Source organism: Peromyscus maniculatus, chromosome X (assembly GCF_049852395.1).
Source record: "Peromyscus maniculatus bairdii isolate BWxNUB_F1_BW_parent chromosome X, HU_Pman_BW_mat_3.1, whole genome shotgun sequence".
Classification (NCBI taxonomy): Eukaryota; Metazoa; Chordata; class Mammalia; order Rodentia; family Cricetidae; genus Peromyscus; species Peromyscus maniculatus.
The window spans coordinates 75,208,780-75,225,917 of record NC_134875.1 but is presented as its reverse complement, the minus strand read 5'-3'; the positions used below and the strand labels follow the sequence as shown (position 1 = coordinate 75,225,917).

The following is a 17,138-nucleotide window of genomic DNA, read 5'->3' as shown; positions in this document are numbered from 1 at the left end:
ATACTAGCACTCCAGAAAGCAGAGACAGAGGCAGAGGCAGAGGCAGAGGCAGAGGCAGAGGCAGAGATCCATCTGGATTTCTGTGAGTTCCAAGCCACACTGGGCTACGTGAGATTAATCCATTCTAGGAGAGAAACAAAGCCAGGCAGTGGTGACACACACCTTTAATTGCAAGACTTGGGACACACACCATTAATCCCAGCACTAGGAAGGTTGAGACTGGAAGTAATATGGCTGGGCATAGAAAGGAATATAAGGCAGGAGACGACAGGAACTCAGGCACTTTCAGGCTGAGGAGTTGGTGCGGGTAAGAGGTGGTGGCTGTGGCTTGCTCTGCTTCTCTGATCTTTCAGCTTTCACCCTGATATCTGGCTCCAGGTTTTTAATAAGACCATCTAGGATTCCTGCAACACCCACTGTTTTAGCCAGACCCAGTGAGCCCTTTGTCTCTGCCTCTCCAGGACTGGCCTTACAAGTATGTATCACAGGCTAGGCTTTTCACACGGATGCTGGAAATGCACACTCAGGTCCTCATGTGCACAGCAAGCACACTCCCAATTCAGTTAGCTTCCCAGGCCTCATTTTGCATTTTGTTGTTGAGGTTTTTGAATGGTTATTTTTCTTTTTCATTCTCTTTGAGACACAGTCTCATAAAGCTAAGCTATCCTTGAACTTGCTGTGCAGTTGAGGGTACCCTTGAACTTCTGATCCTTCTGCCTCCACTTCCTAAATTCTGGGATTACAGGTGTGTACCAGCGCACTAGGCAGAAAGTCATTTGCATGCAGGCAGTATCTGTCATCATTTAATGGTGACTCATTTGCATTCAGAGTCTGCCTGAGCTGTACTCATGGTCCATCAGAAAACATTTTAAAAACATTAGTTCATATTTGCAAAAGTCACGAAAGCATCTTTTCATATGAGGATCTCTAATTTTTCATGCAAATATTTCCCTTCTTTGGTATTTATGAAATGTTTGAAAAACATAAACAGCTTTAAGATAATTTAATATTGCAGACATTTTCTTCTCAGAAATGCTTTTTGCAAGCCTATTAAATGCTTCCTAGATTACAGGCAGTAATTTATGTGTGCTTCAGAGATTTTCCTAAGTAAATGGAGCACTTGGGAAAACAACTAGTAAGACAATAGCAGTCACCAAGTTTTACAAAATAAGGCCTAGTTAATTTTTGTTAAAAACCTTCCCTAGCAAACTGTTTATAATTTTGCAAGATGATTGCTATGAGACACAAGGTTACAAATATGCCAGAGCTCTGATCTCTGGGAAGAGTATTAACAGCTACCATGACTGATGTCCTATTTTATGATATAGTTACTCATGCCACAGGTATTATGTCTATCAACTTTCCTCCTAAAGATTTGGGATTAGTTAGAACTCCCAGAAATATGAGTTTCTAATGATGTCTTTCAATCAGGAATGCTATAATGTCTAAACTTTATGTTAATAAAATGCACTATAGAGAATATTCTTTTAGTTTGCTATAATAAATCCCAAGCACAGAAGATGAATTCAACGTGGGGAAGTTTAAAAATGCTGTAGCTTCTAATACTAATTGAATTTATACAAATAAACACTTGGGAAACAGTATTAAAATTATTTTGAGACAAATTAATTTATTCAATTACTTTCTAAGCAACTGCTTACTAAACATCTATGTGCCAGGCTCCCAAACCAAGTAACACATAGGTGATTAAAATACATTTCTGCCTTCAAGAAACTTATTATGAATATCCTTAAGAAATGAAAGAAAATAACTTTTACCCCTAAACAAGAAACACTGGCGTGTCTATTTAAATAGAGTAGAGCAACTTTCTTCAAGGTATTAAATTTCTAAACTGGTATGCTCTACAGCAATGCTCAAAACATGCAATGGCAACTCCAGATACAAAGTTCACAGATGGTAATGGGAGCATTTAAAAATAATGTGCATATAAATATATTTTCCCTCTCTATATGCACAAATATTGACAATTCAAGGAAAGAATTTTCAGTGTGATAGAGATGATTATAAAGAATGTCCCTGATGACCTAGCATGAGATCCCTCGTTCCCATAGTATTTCCCACAGTGGGAAACACTGGATTATGAAAATGTCCATTAGAGTTCAAGGGAACTATTCCCTGACATTTCTGCACTGGCTTCTCTGTCTTTCCCTCCCTGGTCTCAAGTGGACTGGCACCGAAAAGGGGAGAGGGCTCAGAAAAGAGTCGTGAGCCTTGAGCCCAGCCCTGTTTGACCTGTTCAGGAGTGCTAAGTGGGGCACACTCGACAGCTGTGCAACCCAGGCCTCCCTCTCGCCTGGACTTTCCACAGCCTGTGCCAAGCGGTGACCTGGCCTGCAGAGTCATTTTAATCCTGAACGCAGTATTCAGAAGTATTATATGACCATGGAGGAGTTATTAGCAAGTTTTCTTCTAACTGAAAACCAGTTATTTTATAATTCAGCTAGTTGGAAATACAGTTTATTTTTTATTGAAAATGTATTCATTTTAAGATAAGATCATATTTTTATATGTGATACACACACACACACACACACACACACACACACACACACACACACACACACACATTCTCGGCTGGCCTCAGTCTGGTGAGTGCTGGGATTACAAGTGTGACCTACCATATCTAGTCATAAATGTAGTTTAAATATAGAACCTATTGTACTCTTTAACCACTCAGAAATAATTACAAAAGACAATTTCCCTCTGTGTTTATAACACTCAATATTTCCAAGATTGACATGTTATGAACATTAGGAAAACAATATGTACAACGCTCTGAAATTCAGTTATACTATTCTAAAACTGAAAGATTTTTTTGAGGCAAGTGACAGCTGTTTTCTAATTAAATGGTGGTCTTTGTTACTGTCATAAGCTTTAAATTATGATTATACTCCACAAAAAGAAGCTTTGTATTTAGAAAGAAGCACTGTGAGCCAAAATTTCAGACAGCCCAAAGTTTCCTAGCAAGATAGGCTGCTGAGTCAGAGGAGGAGAGCACTTGTACATCTATGCAAAAACATATTGACAAACAGACTGATCGCTTATGTCAAAATTGAGTAAAAACAAAATTATGCATGACACACTATCAAAGGATGCCTTCCAATTTAGTAACAAGTGACATTAAGAAAAGGTCATTTCTATTCATATTCACCATGTATTTTCATTGGGAATTATTTTTCAAATTCTCATAAAATGGTATCAGGTATGGTCTTAAAGACGGTCTTGGAAGAGATTGCAATCCACTATAAAATTAGCAATGGACACTGGCAAAGAAATTCTCCCATTTCCTAACACTTACTGTTGCGTTCTTTTTGTCTGAGGCAGGGTCTTTCAATGTTGCCCAGACTGGTTTCAATTTCCTGAGCTAAAGTAATGTTCTTGCCCCATCCCCACATATATCTGGGACTCTGTAAATTTACCATAAATTCCACATTAACCACTACTATGTGTTAGTCCCACTTGCTGAACACAATCAATGCCAATTTTTTGAGCCAGTAAACTGTTTAAAACCCAAATGACCAAACAAGCCAACAATATTAAAATGCCCAACATTTTGCCAAATTTTCAAGTTGCCTGAGATAATCTGTACAGAGGCCCAGACTGCTTAGTCCATCAGATGGGAAAATCAGAGACACTATATATCTTTTCCACTCAGTAACTTCCTTAATGAATTTAGAACTTGAAATTACTTTTACCTTGTAATCCAGGAGAGAATTCACTTGTTCTACCTCAGAATTGCTTATCATGTCACTTTCTTCATCATCGATAATTTCTATTTTCTGTAACGTAAGTAAAGAAACTTTTACAAATATGTATCAGATCACTACACACAATGTGTACAACATACATATTAAATATTTAGTTTGGGTGATAGAGTGTTCTAAATTATCTGAATTAAACCTTAATAATTGGCTCCTCAGTGTTACATACAGCTTGTGTCTGTATCACCCCTTATGTCTTTAATTGGTGATTGATAGTGCCCTTCACTGATAAGGAACTAGCTTTTAATCTATCTCTCTCTCTCTCTCTCTCTCTCTCCCTCTCTCTCTCTCTCTCTCTCTCTGTGTCTGCTCTCTGTCTCTGCCACACATACAATAGAAAGGGGTTCCTTTTCTGTCTCAACATGACTCTTACTTCTAATGAAACTGTTAACATATGGCACGTATCCCAAAGGAAAATACAATGTCTAAAAATTCACATATTTAATGTGCTCAATTAGCTAGACAATTGAAAGCAGACATCCATGATATAATGACGAAAACTGCATGGGGATTTGTTTTCTTCATTGGACAGCAACAAAGACAGCAAGGAGAAGACAGACAGACAGACAGACAGAGAGAGAGAGATAAAGGGAGAGAAAGAGAGAGAGAGAGAGAGAGAGAGAGAGAGAGAGAGAGAGAGAGAGAGAGAGAGAGAGAGAGAGAGATTCCCCTGGTTGCAGAATTAAGACTCAGCAAAGCTTGTGCAGTAGCTTGTGTACCATAGATAATTTGTAAATATCTGTCAAAACATAACCAATACATCTCAGTGCTGCTGAAAAGAATGACTGATAAGCTCCAATCTGGAGGGTAAAGCAAATTACTTAATAGGAAAGCCTTTAAAAAAAGAAAAAACCCAATAAAATCCATTTAAATATTTTCCTTTGTATGTAAAACAATGAAGTTAAGGGGAAACAAACTGCACCTTAAATGATTAAACACTGCCAACCAAAAATAAAGTTTAAAAAGAGGGAAGATAAACCAGATTTAGTCACTAGACAGTTTTTTAAGAACTAGCACATTAATAGCAGCATGTCATAGGCAGAACATGAAATTAGACTTTCTACCTGGCTATGTATGTATATATGTGTGTGTGTGTGTGTGTGTGTGTGTGTGTGTGTATTATATGTATTTGTAATCATATAATATATATACATGATTAAAAATAGATATGGTGATTAAAAGTCCAAACAAACTTAGAATCGTCATACTTGCTATACCGCCTCTGAGGATATGATATCATCACAGGATTCCTGACCTGCAGTCTGTGAGTCAGAGAGACAGCTGCAGGAAAACTGCCTTCTACCACTGCATGGAGATGTGTCTAATGTTTTGTTTTTCTATATAGTCAGTATAAACTTCAGTCTTAACCACATCAGCTCTCTCCAGACTTTACACTTCATACTTTCTGTCCTAAGGTTTTTAGATTTCCTACCTGTTTGGATTGATTCTGGGGCGATGGAGATAAGCATTTAAGAAAAGAAGGTACCACCAGCAACTGTAAGGATTTGTGGATATAAATAGGTCTTATATGTCTCTGTGATTTGTCATCCATGAATAATTGGGGGCACTCAAAAGTTACAGGCAGAGGAGATCAACCTTTGAAAGTTTAAAGTTTTGTCTCTGAAAATCAATTCTTCTTGAACAATTAGGTGCCTAAGTGACTATGAGTCATACCAGGCCACGACTTCATTTATTATTTTCAGCTGTCTGCTGCTGGGGAAATTCAATGCAGAGAAATTCAGGCAAAAAATGAACACATCTTTGAGAGAAAATATATTTCAATTGTAAATAATTGTTTGCATTTAACATACTATAAGTAAAATCTAGAGCAGAAGGAGATATTTTGTAAGATTTTAATTATTAGGAGAGTTCACTGTGGAAAACAATGATTAGCTATTTGATTAAAAAAACTGCTTTAAAATCAAATCTAATTTTTCAATATGTCTGTTGAATTTAGTGTTTAGAAGAATCAAACACAGACTTAAACCAGGACTAAAAACCAATGAAATGCAATCCTGAACTCTATTTTACATGTAGAAAACAATGTCGGATTTAGTTGGTATTTAACAAATATGAGCCCAAATATATATTTTATGATCTCTGCTTTTATTAAAGAGATGTTCAGGCTTATAGGGTCAAAGAAATAATGTTTGTGAAAGAAGCCAGGGTAAATTATGACATCACAGCTACTGTGGAACATAAAAATCCATTATAAGTGCGGTTTTAATGAAAATCATGCATAGAACATTGATTCAAAAGCAAAAATGAAAATATGATGGAATTTCCCTTTGTGTCTGACTTTGTTTAATACTGTCTTGATTTCTATATCACTTTGTGGGACCAAAATATAAACAAATTCTGCTAAAACAGCTGCTAAGGGAACATCACTATATGTTTACATTTTTAGAAAACCCAGTTTAATCCACAAACAGCCTGTCCCTGTCGCTATTCACATTCTTAAAATACTGCCTTTCTTTTTTTTTTTTGCTGTAATTTTGAAGGTAATTAACAGAGTCCACCTCAACCAGAGAAAAGAAGTTTCCAAATACAGTATAGCTAGGTATGGTCTAAACAGAGAAACCCTTGGAGGCAACCTCTTGGACTAACAAACGCTTCCTTCACGATCTCCAGCTGAACTCCATTTCATTTCTGCCATCTGTCAAATGAAATGAATCTGCTCTCTTCTCAGTGTGCTGAAGAAAAATAACTTGTTATATATAAAATATGTCATATTTGAACTAGCTATTAGATTTTTATACTTGGAAATCTCCTGAAGCTAAAAAAAAGAGGAAGTGTTTACATTTTGCTTATTGGGCACTGAAAGGTATATTAAATTCTTAGGGGAAAGTTCTGCTTTAGTTTACAGAGTAAAATAAGACTGTCTTCTGACAATACAGATGTTGTCATCAACTGGCATGATGTCCTTAAAATCCATCCTGTAATGAGGAAAGAATTTCAAGTTACATACCACATTATCTGCGGATACTGCCTGGTGCTCTTCATCCTTATGTGTCCTGGTCTCATTTGGGATGACTTCATTGGGCTCCTCTATAGGAAAAAATTGAATATTTCATATCTTGTATCTTAAAACTTGACTGTGGCTTTAAAATAATACTTAAATAATGTCTCTTTTGCCAAAAACATACACATGGCAAATCTATTAAAAATGTACTTTGCTGTGAATTTTATTCATATCTGATTCATATATATTTTATTTTTAATTACTTACTTACTTACTTAATTAATTAATTAATTTTGTTTTTTCGAGACAGGGTTTCTCTGTGTAGTTTTGGTGCCTGTCCTGAATCTCGCTCTGTAGACCAGGATGGCCTTGAACTCACTCAGATCTTCCTGGCTCTGCCTCCCAAGTGCTGGGATTAAAGGCATGCGCCACTGCCTTCCCTGAGTCATATATATTTTAGTTAGTTATGTGGATGGATAGAAATACAAGGATTATAATCACTATGCTATTTATAATAGAAAAGTTGAGAGAAACCTGTATCTTCAACAATGGAGAAATACAAAAGTCATTTAAGTACTATGAAGCTGCTAAAAATGAAGTAAAATGAGCTACTTGCAAGTGAAAAAACTGAAAGTGCTAAAATCTATGATGTAGGTGTACATAATTTTGTATTTGTAAAAGAAAAAAAGTGTGTTTTTAATGAAGAAAAAAAACATGATGACACCATTGGTGCCCAAGTGTTTCCATTATTATCCCTGGATAGAATTATATATAACTATAAATTATTTTTACTTTATTAAGCTTTGTTTAGTTAAGCTATGCTACAATATTACTCATTTTTGTTTTCCTTTCTTTCCTTTTTTTTTTTTTTTTTTGTTAAGACGGTCTTACTGCATAGCCCTGGCCGGCAAAGAACTCACTATATAGACCAGATTAACCTTAAAGTTTCAATAATTTTCCTGTCTCTGCATCCTCCATGGTAGATTTACAGGCCTTTTCCACCACACCTGGCTTTGTTCATTGTAATAAGACAAAAACAACCAAGAATTCTCAATAAATCGTCTAAAATTATAAACGCAGAGTTGCAATTTTATGAAAATGCAGGATTATTTCAATACTTGTATACATATGTTCACTCTTGTACATATGCAAAGAGAGAGCACTTGCAAAAATATGCCCTTGCTCTTGTTTTCAGAGGGTTATTTCCTAAGGAGTATGATTATGTCCATAGTACTTCCAATTATTTCCTACAATGGACATGCATTTTTTTCTGATCAAATTTAATATTTTAAAATAATAAAATAGTGAGAGATGAATTAATTCAGAGAAACTAGTCTAAGAAAAAGCTCTGTGATGAGCTATGGCAAGTGCTTGCTTCAGGACCCTAGGTGTCTGCATACATCACCCCTTACCCCCTTTATTTTACATTACCATCTCCCAGATGCCTTAAAAATAGAGTAGCAGTGTTTATCTCTGTGTCTCTCTTTTCTTCACAGCAATTTCATGGAGATTATTTGGATAAATACTAGTAAAATTTCTCAGCTCCTTATTAAATAACATTTTAATTCCACTTAGAAAGCAGAACAAAAATATTTATCAGCCCTCCTAAGATTTTCCTAGTCAATTCATTCCCATGTATAAACATGGACAAGGATTAGGAGAAATCCACTTATGAGAATTGCTTATGAGAATTCAAGTGAATGATGCACAAGAAAACTTCAGCAGAATTTTAATACAATGTTCTGTATAAATTCAATTTAACTTTCTTATCTCTACTATATACTTTAAATTAAATTTTATTGTATGTACTTGTGGTATATAACACAATATACATTTATATAGGAAAAAGATAGCAACAATGAAATGAATTAACATATTTATCATCTCACAGTTTCCCATCCCCCAGGAGACAGCTGCTATCATCACTTATTGAAAATTCTGAATACACAATATACTATCATTAACTATGGTCTTCATGCTCTTCATTAGATCTTTCCCCGTATTCATCACACACATTGCAAGTTTGTGCCCTCTGAGTTATATCTCCCCATTCTCCCATCCCCATTCAAAAATCCACTGTTGTATTATATTTGATATATTTGACCTTCCTTGCCCCGCTATTTGCAGCAACACGGATGAACCCAGGGGATGTTATCTAAGTGAAATAAGCCAGACAGAAAGAAAGAAAAAAACATTGCATGATCTCATTTATTTGTGAAATGTAAGAAAAGTCAATTTAAAATTTTATAAAAACAATGATACCTAGACAATGAAAAGTTTACCTAGTCATTATTTAGACACTTCAAGTCACAGACATTTGAAGTCCTACATAATCAGTGAGGCAATGAAATGGAAAGAGGGAAATTTTTCATTAGCTTTAGCTACAGATCTGATATTAGAAATAGTGGTCTCAGAAGAGGGGTTATATTGCTCATCAACAAGATCATTACTGGTACTATTCCTTATAGGATTGCTGTACACTCCTCTTCAGATTTACTCATAACTTTATACACCGTTCTGATTCACTGACAGCTTATTTATGCATGGTTTGATTATTTTAGAAAATTTAAATAAAAGCTATTTTGAGTCTTCTGAAATAAAAAGATGTGAAGCGATAAGCTGAATAGGGAATGCTTTCTTCTCCATGTAGATACTTTCATCCTTAGCAAAAGTTTAAGATCTAACCACTGTCAATGTGTCTTGGTAATTCCTCAAAAAAAAGCAGCTTTGCTAATTGAACAATAAAAAGTAGAATTAATCAGTGAAAGTCTAGAGGGCACTCTATGTGGTGTCTATAAGCTCACCCTGAGTTAACCATGGAGGAGTTATCTTTTGATGCACACACCACACACTCCATGTATTAAGATAGAGCTGGAAAAGAGGTGCAGATGTAAAGAGAATGTTGGGAAAAGTAATTATTCCTATACTTTAAACCAATTGCCTCTCAGGATAGTGAAAAATATTTAAAATGTCTCAATCATAAATATATTTTGGTAGAAACCAAACTTAAAATTAAGGAGCAGATTTATCCAAGTACTGTTTTTCCTGAAGTTTCCAAGTTGCACAAGGAGTGAAGCCATGCAGCTTTTTTTCTTCATGAATCAATCCAAGCTTAGCTATCTCCACTCCCTCACAGGAAAACAGAAAAGAAATGGGGAAGAGGAAGGTCAAGTGCAAGGTAGAACTGAGGTGAGTCAGAAGGTCTGTGTCAGGGACCTACATGCTTGTTTAGAAAAAAGGATTGCATATGAAACTGTCAAGGGATCACAAACACTTTTTGTTAGCTGCCAAAGCTAGCCTCTTTTCACAATTTGAAGGGATATATTTTTCCTCGCAAAAACACTGAAAGAAAACTGTATGTGGTTTTCATCTTTGAACATGTGTTATAATATGCAAGCACCAATTTAAAAATATTTCCCCCTTTAGACATTTAAAACACTCTAATCTGGTTAAATTAACAGTTGTGTATAAGGAGTCTGAATTCTAGTTGCTAGGTTTTTCAAATATCTTTATAACTCTAAGAGGGCATCAGTGGAAATCTCAATGTAAACATAATCTAGCTACATTATCACAAACTGGAAGAGAATATAAGTCAGTATATTTTAGAGATAGAGTATTAGTCTCAGGCAGAAGATACAATTAGTTCTTACAAAAAGATCACATAGCCAACTCAGTCTGATTAGTATTCTCCATCAGTGAAATGAAGACCCTGAACAGACCTAGTAGGAAACAGCACCAAAGGGGCTCCTTCCAGTCTTTGAAAATGCTCTTCTGCTGCAATTTCTGATGAGAATGAAAAGGTTACTGTGCAGTTCTGAAAAATAAGCCACCGGGAGAAATTCTAGGCAATTGCTTACGTCTCATCCTGTGTTTTTTGATTCATACATTAAATTCGTTCTCTTCTTTTTCTCATTAGGTCTTGATTACTATGCCAGCTATCTAGACAACACACTATTATATGACAAAGGATGCTAGTTCAGGAGCAGTGGTTTATTAAATGTAGACCATTAACACAGACTTTAAAATTAACATTCACTGTTTTCCCATTAAGTGCTTATTTTCTAAAATTCTGTTTCAGGAGGGGAAATGACAGTTGGGAATGAAACTCTGCACTCAGGGGCCTATGCATTTTGCTTCATCAGACTATTTCCTCACAGCAATCCTGCCCTTTCAGAGGCACATACAAACCCCTTCTTCCTACTCACTTCAAATAGCTGTTGGGCATTAGGCTCTAAAGACCCCATCATATAATTATTGTGAATTACCCAAGAATCCCCAGGCACATATAATTTTGGAAAGACTAACAGAAGACAAACACATATTTACTGGAACAACTATATGAGAACAAATGACCTTAGAAATCACGAAACACTTTTTTTTCTTAATGATTTTTAAGTCTGCATCAGTTTTCCGACCCCCATCCCCCAAGCTCTGCCATTGTTTGTAACCTTAGGTGAGAAAGAAGGAGAGGCCAGGCAGAAGGAGGGAGAAGGGAGAAGAGAAAGAAAAAGAAAAAAAGGGAAAGAGAAAAAATATTCACATTTGATAATCTTTCAAACACCTGGACTTAAAATTCATTGTCCTCTCAACAGTGACAGCTTTTCTATCCCTTTCATTATTCTACCCATTACAATTTGCCTGCCTGCCCCCTGGGCATGCAATTAATTGCTTTTGCAAAGAACCTCTTAAAGACTGATTCAATGGCCTCTCCTTTCTACTCAATTTCTATGAGATCATTGAGATAATGACCCCTCTTATTTCTGAAATCTTTTTCTTTCCTTGGTTTTAGTAATGGCATACTATCCAGTTATATTGTTCCTGAATATTCTTTCAGCGGCTGTTTTTTTTCCCCCTGGGATCTGAATGTAAATATTTCTCAACACACAGTCCTTCTCCATTGTCTTGTTTTGTTTTGTTTTGTTTTTGGATTTTAATTTTCTCAATTAAAACTCTATTTCTGTGACTAGGTACTTATTGTCCTCAGTTTGACAGATTACTGTTTCTTTTTCTGATGTAAAGCTCTCTTTTGAGTTCCAGACCTATCTGACCCAACAGTTCTCTGTGTATGTCCTGCAATTTTCTAAATCTCAGAACTGCAAACTGAATTAATCTTCCTAATGTGATGGTAGTAAAATTTTTTGAATACATTTTGAGGAGGAAATTGTGAGAATACATAGCTAACGAATTTTACAGTTCATCTGGAGCTAAAATAAAAACTTTACCAGATAGTAAGAGATTTTATAAAGCCATAGTTAAAAATAGATTAATGTAACATAATATAAAGCTCAGAATTTTCTCATGTGTATATATATTAGTGTACCTAAATATGCATGCATATGAATACATAATTTATTTTGAAAGCTAAACTCTAATTAACTGGACAAAAAATGAATTATGCAATAAATAGTGTAGAACAGTTGCTTAACTATTTGGAAAAATAAAAGTAGATATTTTCCTCACACATCTTAAGGCAAAGTAAATTCTCAATCAAATTAATATAAAATTACTAAACTAAAACCATAAGGATGCCAGAAGCAAATATATGAGCTTATTTTCACAACTGTGAGGCAAGAAGAGAATATAATTAGGATTGTAAAGCAGAAACCACAAGGAAAATATTACTATGTCTGACAATGTAAAAATTATAAAATTTTACGGCAAAAAATCAGCGATAGGAAGTGGTAATAGGAAGATCAGGAGTAATGAGAAATTCTAAATCAAAATAATCAAATTCAACCTTCATCACTTTAATAATATATATTGTTTTCCTATATAATGTCACTTTGATAAACCTATTCCTTTAATACTTTGCTTATTCTCCTAATCAAAAAAAAGAGAGTTGTTCACCTCACTCTTCAACCTGGGGTGATAGCATTTTCTCGTGATCCAGAATCTGCTCTACATTGGAGCTTCTGACGTATCCTAAGTGACTGGCTAGCATTCTAGAGTTCACAGAAAGACTCAGTGATAGCACAAAAGTTATGGCTGCTGCCAAATTTATTATTGACCTAATTACTAAAAATGATTTGGTATAATCAGTAATTATCCTAACACAAAATTATCCTAACATAAAATGACCAGTATAGATAGGCAACAAAGCACACACTTGTAATCCAAGCTCCTGGGAGGTAAAGGTTGGGGAGCCAAGAGTACAAGACAAGTCTTTGCAGCATACTAAGTTCAAAGCCAGTTTCTCTCTCTCTCTCTCTCTCTCTCTCTCTCTCTCTCTCTCTATATATATATATATATATATATATATATATATATATATATATATATATATATATAATCTGTATATATGTAGATAAATCATAAAAAAATAAACAAGGGGTTGGTGAGATGGCTCAGTGAATAAAGTACTTGTCATATAACCATAAGGGCCAGAGTGGGTTCAGTTACCCACCAGTAATTCCGACCAGTGGATGAGTTGGAGACAGGGAATTCCCAGAATAAGCAAGCTAGAACCAAGTAAGAGATCTTTGGTTTCATGTGTGCCTACATACATGCAAGCACATCTGCGCACATCATACACATATACATACAAAAATGGATAAATAAACCAGAAAATTGTTTGCCAATATACTTAACTGATATCAATGAAAACAAGAAACGAGCAAATGTGCCAATGAGAGGTTCTTTATTTATTCTGAAGCACAGATGCAGAAAGACTAAGATTTTGTTATCAGATTCAGATAAAGTACGTAGAAAAGACACACTCACATAGACAGAACACAGATTAGTGTGCCTTAAGCTGAGGACAGATGGGACACTGACTAAACATGAGATGTTTCCTTTAGGGGATTAAAAAAAGATCTAAAATAAAATTTTAGTGGTACAGATCTAAAAACTTTACTAAAATAACTGAATTGTATATTTATAAAGAATATTCTTATGATATATAAAGTAAATATTAATACAATTTTCATAAAATTATACAAGAACCATTTATTTCTGTGCTTGAAGTTAAATAAAATATTCTTCTTGGGTAAATGGTATTAATCTATGCTCTAGCACACAGTCTCAATCAGGGATGCATTGAGAGGCCTTATAAAGATGAGCCTGCTTAACTTACAGTAACAGGCGAAGAAAGCAGTAATGAGCTGAGTTAAATGCTTTGCCTGAGACTGTACAATTTGCTAGTGGAAAAGCACTGAGTAGCAACTAGTATCTCAGACCACAAGCCTATTGTTCATTATAATATACCATACTCTCTTTTGTTGAAGTATTTGCAAGCTCTCACCTAACTGACTAGAATTCCAAATATAATCATTTACCTGATTCTAGTATGAGGACTGCTGTAATAACTAGCATTTTTAAAAGTAGGGCATCGCTATTGTGATAGATGAATGTTCTTTGTGATGACTTGGTATGAAAGACTTTTTACATAGAAACATTAAAAACAAATCTGTTTCTTTTCAAATGCTTGGTTATATGTTTTGAACACTCTATACTTAAAGTTCAGTACACTGAAAAGCAAGTAAAAATACATCAAATTTCCAAAAGCTGTCATTAGGAGGTGCAGTAATGTACCTTGAGAGCTTGCTTCGGACAAACAGATGGACACTTCATCATTTCTGTCATTATCCTCTCCTACTTCAGGCCCAGCTTCCTCTCCTGGTGTGAGTGCAGACAAAGAACCAGACTCAGGCTGCTCAGAGAAATCAGCAGGGCCTCCTCTTGGAGGTGGAACTTCAATTCCCATTAAACGATATTTTCTTCTTCGATTCCCAATCCAAGTCTTTGTAAAAGAAATATAAGCAATTTTAGACAACCTAGGCATTAGAATAACAAATAAATGGAGCGTAAAATATGATTAGAAAGGACACATAAGCACATGAAACAGCAAAACTTTTATGGCACTAAGCAAAAAAAAAGTTGTTTTTTAGCAGACAAGGGTATTTACTTAAATATTTAGACTTTCAAATGACATGCAGGCTATTAAACACTGCTTTTGTTCCTGTTTTTATTTTTATTTCTAAGGAAAATAATTCACCAGATCCTTTAATTGGAAGAATGAACTGATCTTTCTTCAAAAAAAATTAGGCTGACATCTATAACTATAGCTCATATTTCACTTCCAATTTTGCTCTTCATAAGTGGAATTATGCCCTCTTTGTGTATATTTGGCTTCAAAATACCTGCTTCTAGTAGTTTAAATTTTTGTTTTTATCAGATTTAGAACCAATTAACAATGGTTATTTTTTTTTAAATCAGTATTTGGGACCAAACCCAGTGAGCCACATATGTTACTACTGAGCTATATCTTTTGACTTAATTTTTGTTTCTTTTGTTGTTGTCTGCTGTGGAATGTCATTCTGTATGCTGTGAATGTGTGTTGATAAATAAAATGCTGATTGGCCAGTTGCCAGGCAGGGAGTACAGGTGGGATAAGCAGACAAGGAGAATTCTGGAAAGAGGAAGGACAGAGTCAGGAGTTGCCAGACAGACACAGAGGAAGCAAGATGACAAGGCAGAACTGAGAAAAGGTACCAAGCCACATGGCTAAACATAGATAAGAATTATGGGTTAATTTAAGTGTAAGAGCTAGTCAGTAATAAGCCTGAGCTAATGGCTAAGCAGTTATAATTAATAGAAGCCTCTGAGTGATTACTTTATAAGAGACTATGGAACTGTGGATGAGAAATTTGTCCTGACTGTGGGCCAGATGGGACACAGGAAATCTTCCAACTACAGTTGTCTTAAAGAAAGATTGTCATCCTGTAACCCAGGCTGGCCACGAGCATACAACATAGCCTGTGCTCCCTTAAACTAAAAGCAATCATCTTGCCTTAGTCTTCTCAGTGCTAGTATTTACAGGTGTAAGAAACCATGGGTAACTCTAACACTTTTTAATCTTGAAATAAGTGTAGAGTCACAGAAATTTTCATTCCACAGTGTTATCTGTTATTCATATTGCCTCTTTAGTGAAATGTCTCTTTTCTAATTGAAAGTATTGAACACTCAAGATAGCATTTTGAGAGTTCTTTAAATACTCTGTGTATTAATTTGTTGACAGATATGTGGTTACAAATATTTATCCCAGTGTATCTCCTGAATTTCTATTCTGGGTTTTCTGCAGCACAAATATAAAATATATTTAAAATACACCTCCCTTGAAGTTGGTCAGAGGTTTGCCAGATACCCTCAAAATAATGCAGGCTACTGCCATTGCTCTTGGTTGCCTACCAGAACTTGATGGTCACACCTTATTTCTGAAGACACCCTTTGACCATACTTTGCTCACAGAAAATGGAGAAATTAAGTGGGTACTGACTAGGAAGCTTCCTCCTGGCTGGCTAGCTTTTATAGTACCAGAAGGTATTACGTTGGTTGCTGAGAGCAAAAATTCATCAACAGTCTTACCCAGCTGGAAATGCTATGAACTACAATAGCAATCAGTGTGGCAAGATACTCTCACCAGTGAAATAGTGGCACAAATGTTGCAGGGGTAATCAACCATTTTCTGATTGGATTCCTAGTATTTTAAATCTGGTCAACAACCCATGGGTGGGGAGCTCACAGTCCCCAGGGGTGAATCTGCTACTATTATTTTTCTTAATGGATATAGTATCAAACTGTCTTCTAAATTTGTATCTTTCTTTTTTGTTTATTTATTTATTTTTGTTTTTACATCCCATCCAAAGTTCCCCTCTCCCTCTCCTCCCAGTTCTTCCCCGACTCCTCACCTCCTACTCTCATCCATTCTTCCTCCTTTATTTCTCTTCAGATATGGGTAGGCATTCCATGGATTTCAGTCAGCCATGGCATAACAAGTTGCAATGATACTAGGCACCTCCTTGCCTATTAAGGCTGGCGAGGCAATCCAGCAAGAGGAATGGGTCCCAAGAGGCAACAGAGTCAAAAACAGCACCTGTTCTCACTGTTAGGAGTCTCACAAGAAGACCAAGCTACACAACTGTCACATGTATGCAGAGTGCCTAGGTTGGTTCAATGCAGGCTCCCTGGTTGTTGGTTCAGTCTCTCTGAGCCCCTATGAGCCCAGGTTAGTTGAGTGTGTGGGTTTTCTTGTGATGTCCTTGATCCCTCTGGCTCCTACAATCCTTCCTCCCTCTCTTCAGCAGGATTCACTGAGCTCAGCCTAATGTTTGGCTGTGGATCACTGCATCTGCTCCCATCAGTTGCTGGGTGAAGCCTCTCTGATGTCAGTTGGGCTGGGCACCAATCTATGAGTATAGCAGAATATCATTTGGAATCATTTAATTGACTTTTTTTCTTTCTTTGCCAGTCATGTTTGGTTCTATCCAATTTGTATCTTTATACCCACAGATTGGTGCAGTTCCCAGATCTCATTAGATTAGTGTCTTTGTGCAGTGGATGGCAGTTAATGTAGAAACTCACAAAGTACAGAGAATAAGGGCGCACAGTGTGTATAC

The 17,138-nt window shown here is 35.8% G+C and overlaps 1 protein-coding gene across 4 annotated transcripts in view; it reads right to left on the bottom strand.

The window, feature by feature from the left end:
• The window catches only part of Hdx (highly divergent homeobox), a 112,115-nt gene that overhangs the window by 8,034 nt on the left and 86,943 nt on the right, over positions 1 to 17,138 (bottom strand). For all 4 annotated transcript variants that reach the window (XM_015990246.3, XM_076561682.1, XM_076561680.1 and 1 more), the window contains 3 exons: positions 14,275 to 14,482; positions 6,751 to 6,830; positions 3,717 to 3,800 (listed from right to left, as the gene is read on the bottom strand). In XM_015990246.3, the coding sequence (XP_015845732.1) occupies positions 3,717 to 3,800; positions 6,751 to 6,830; positions 14,275 to 14,482 (372 nt within the window). The remainder of the gene's footprint in view (positions 1 to 3,716; positions 3,801 to 6,750; positions 6,831 to 14,274; positions 14,483 to 17,138) is intronic.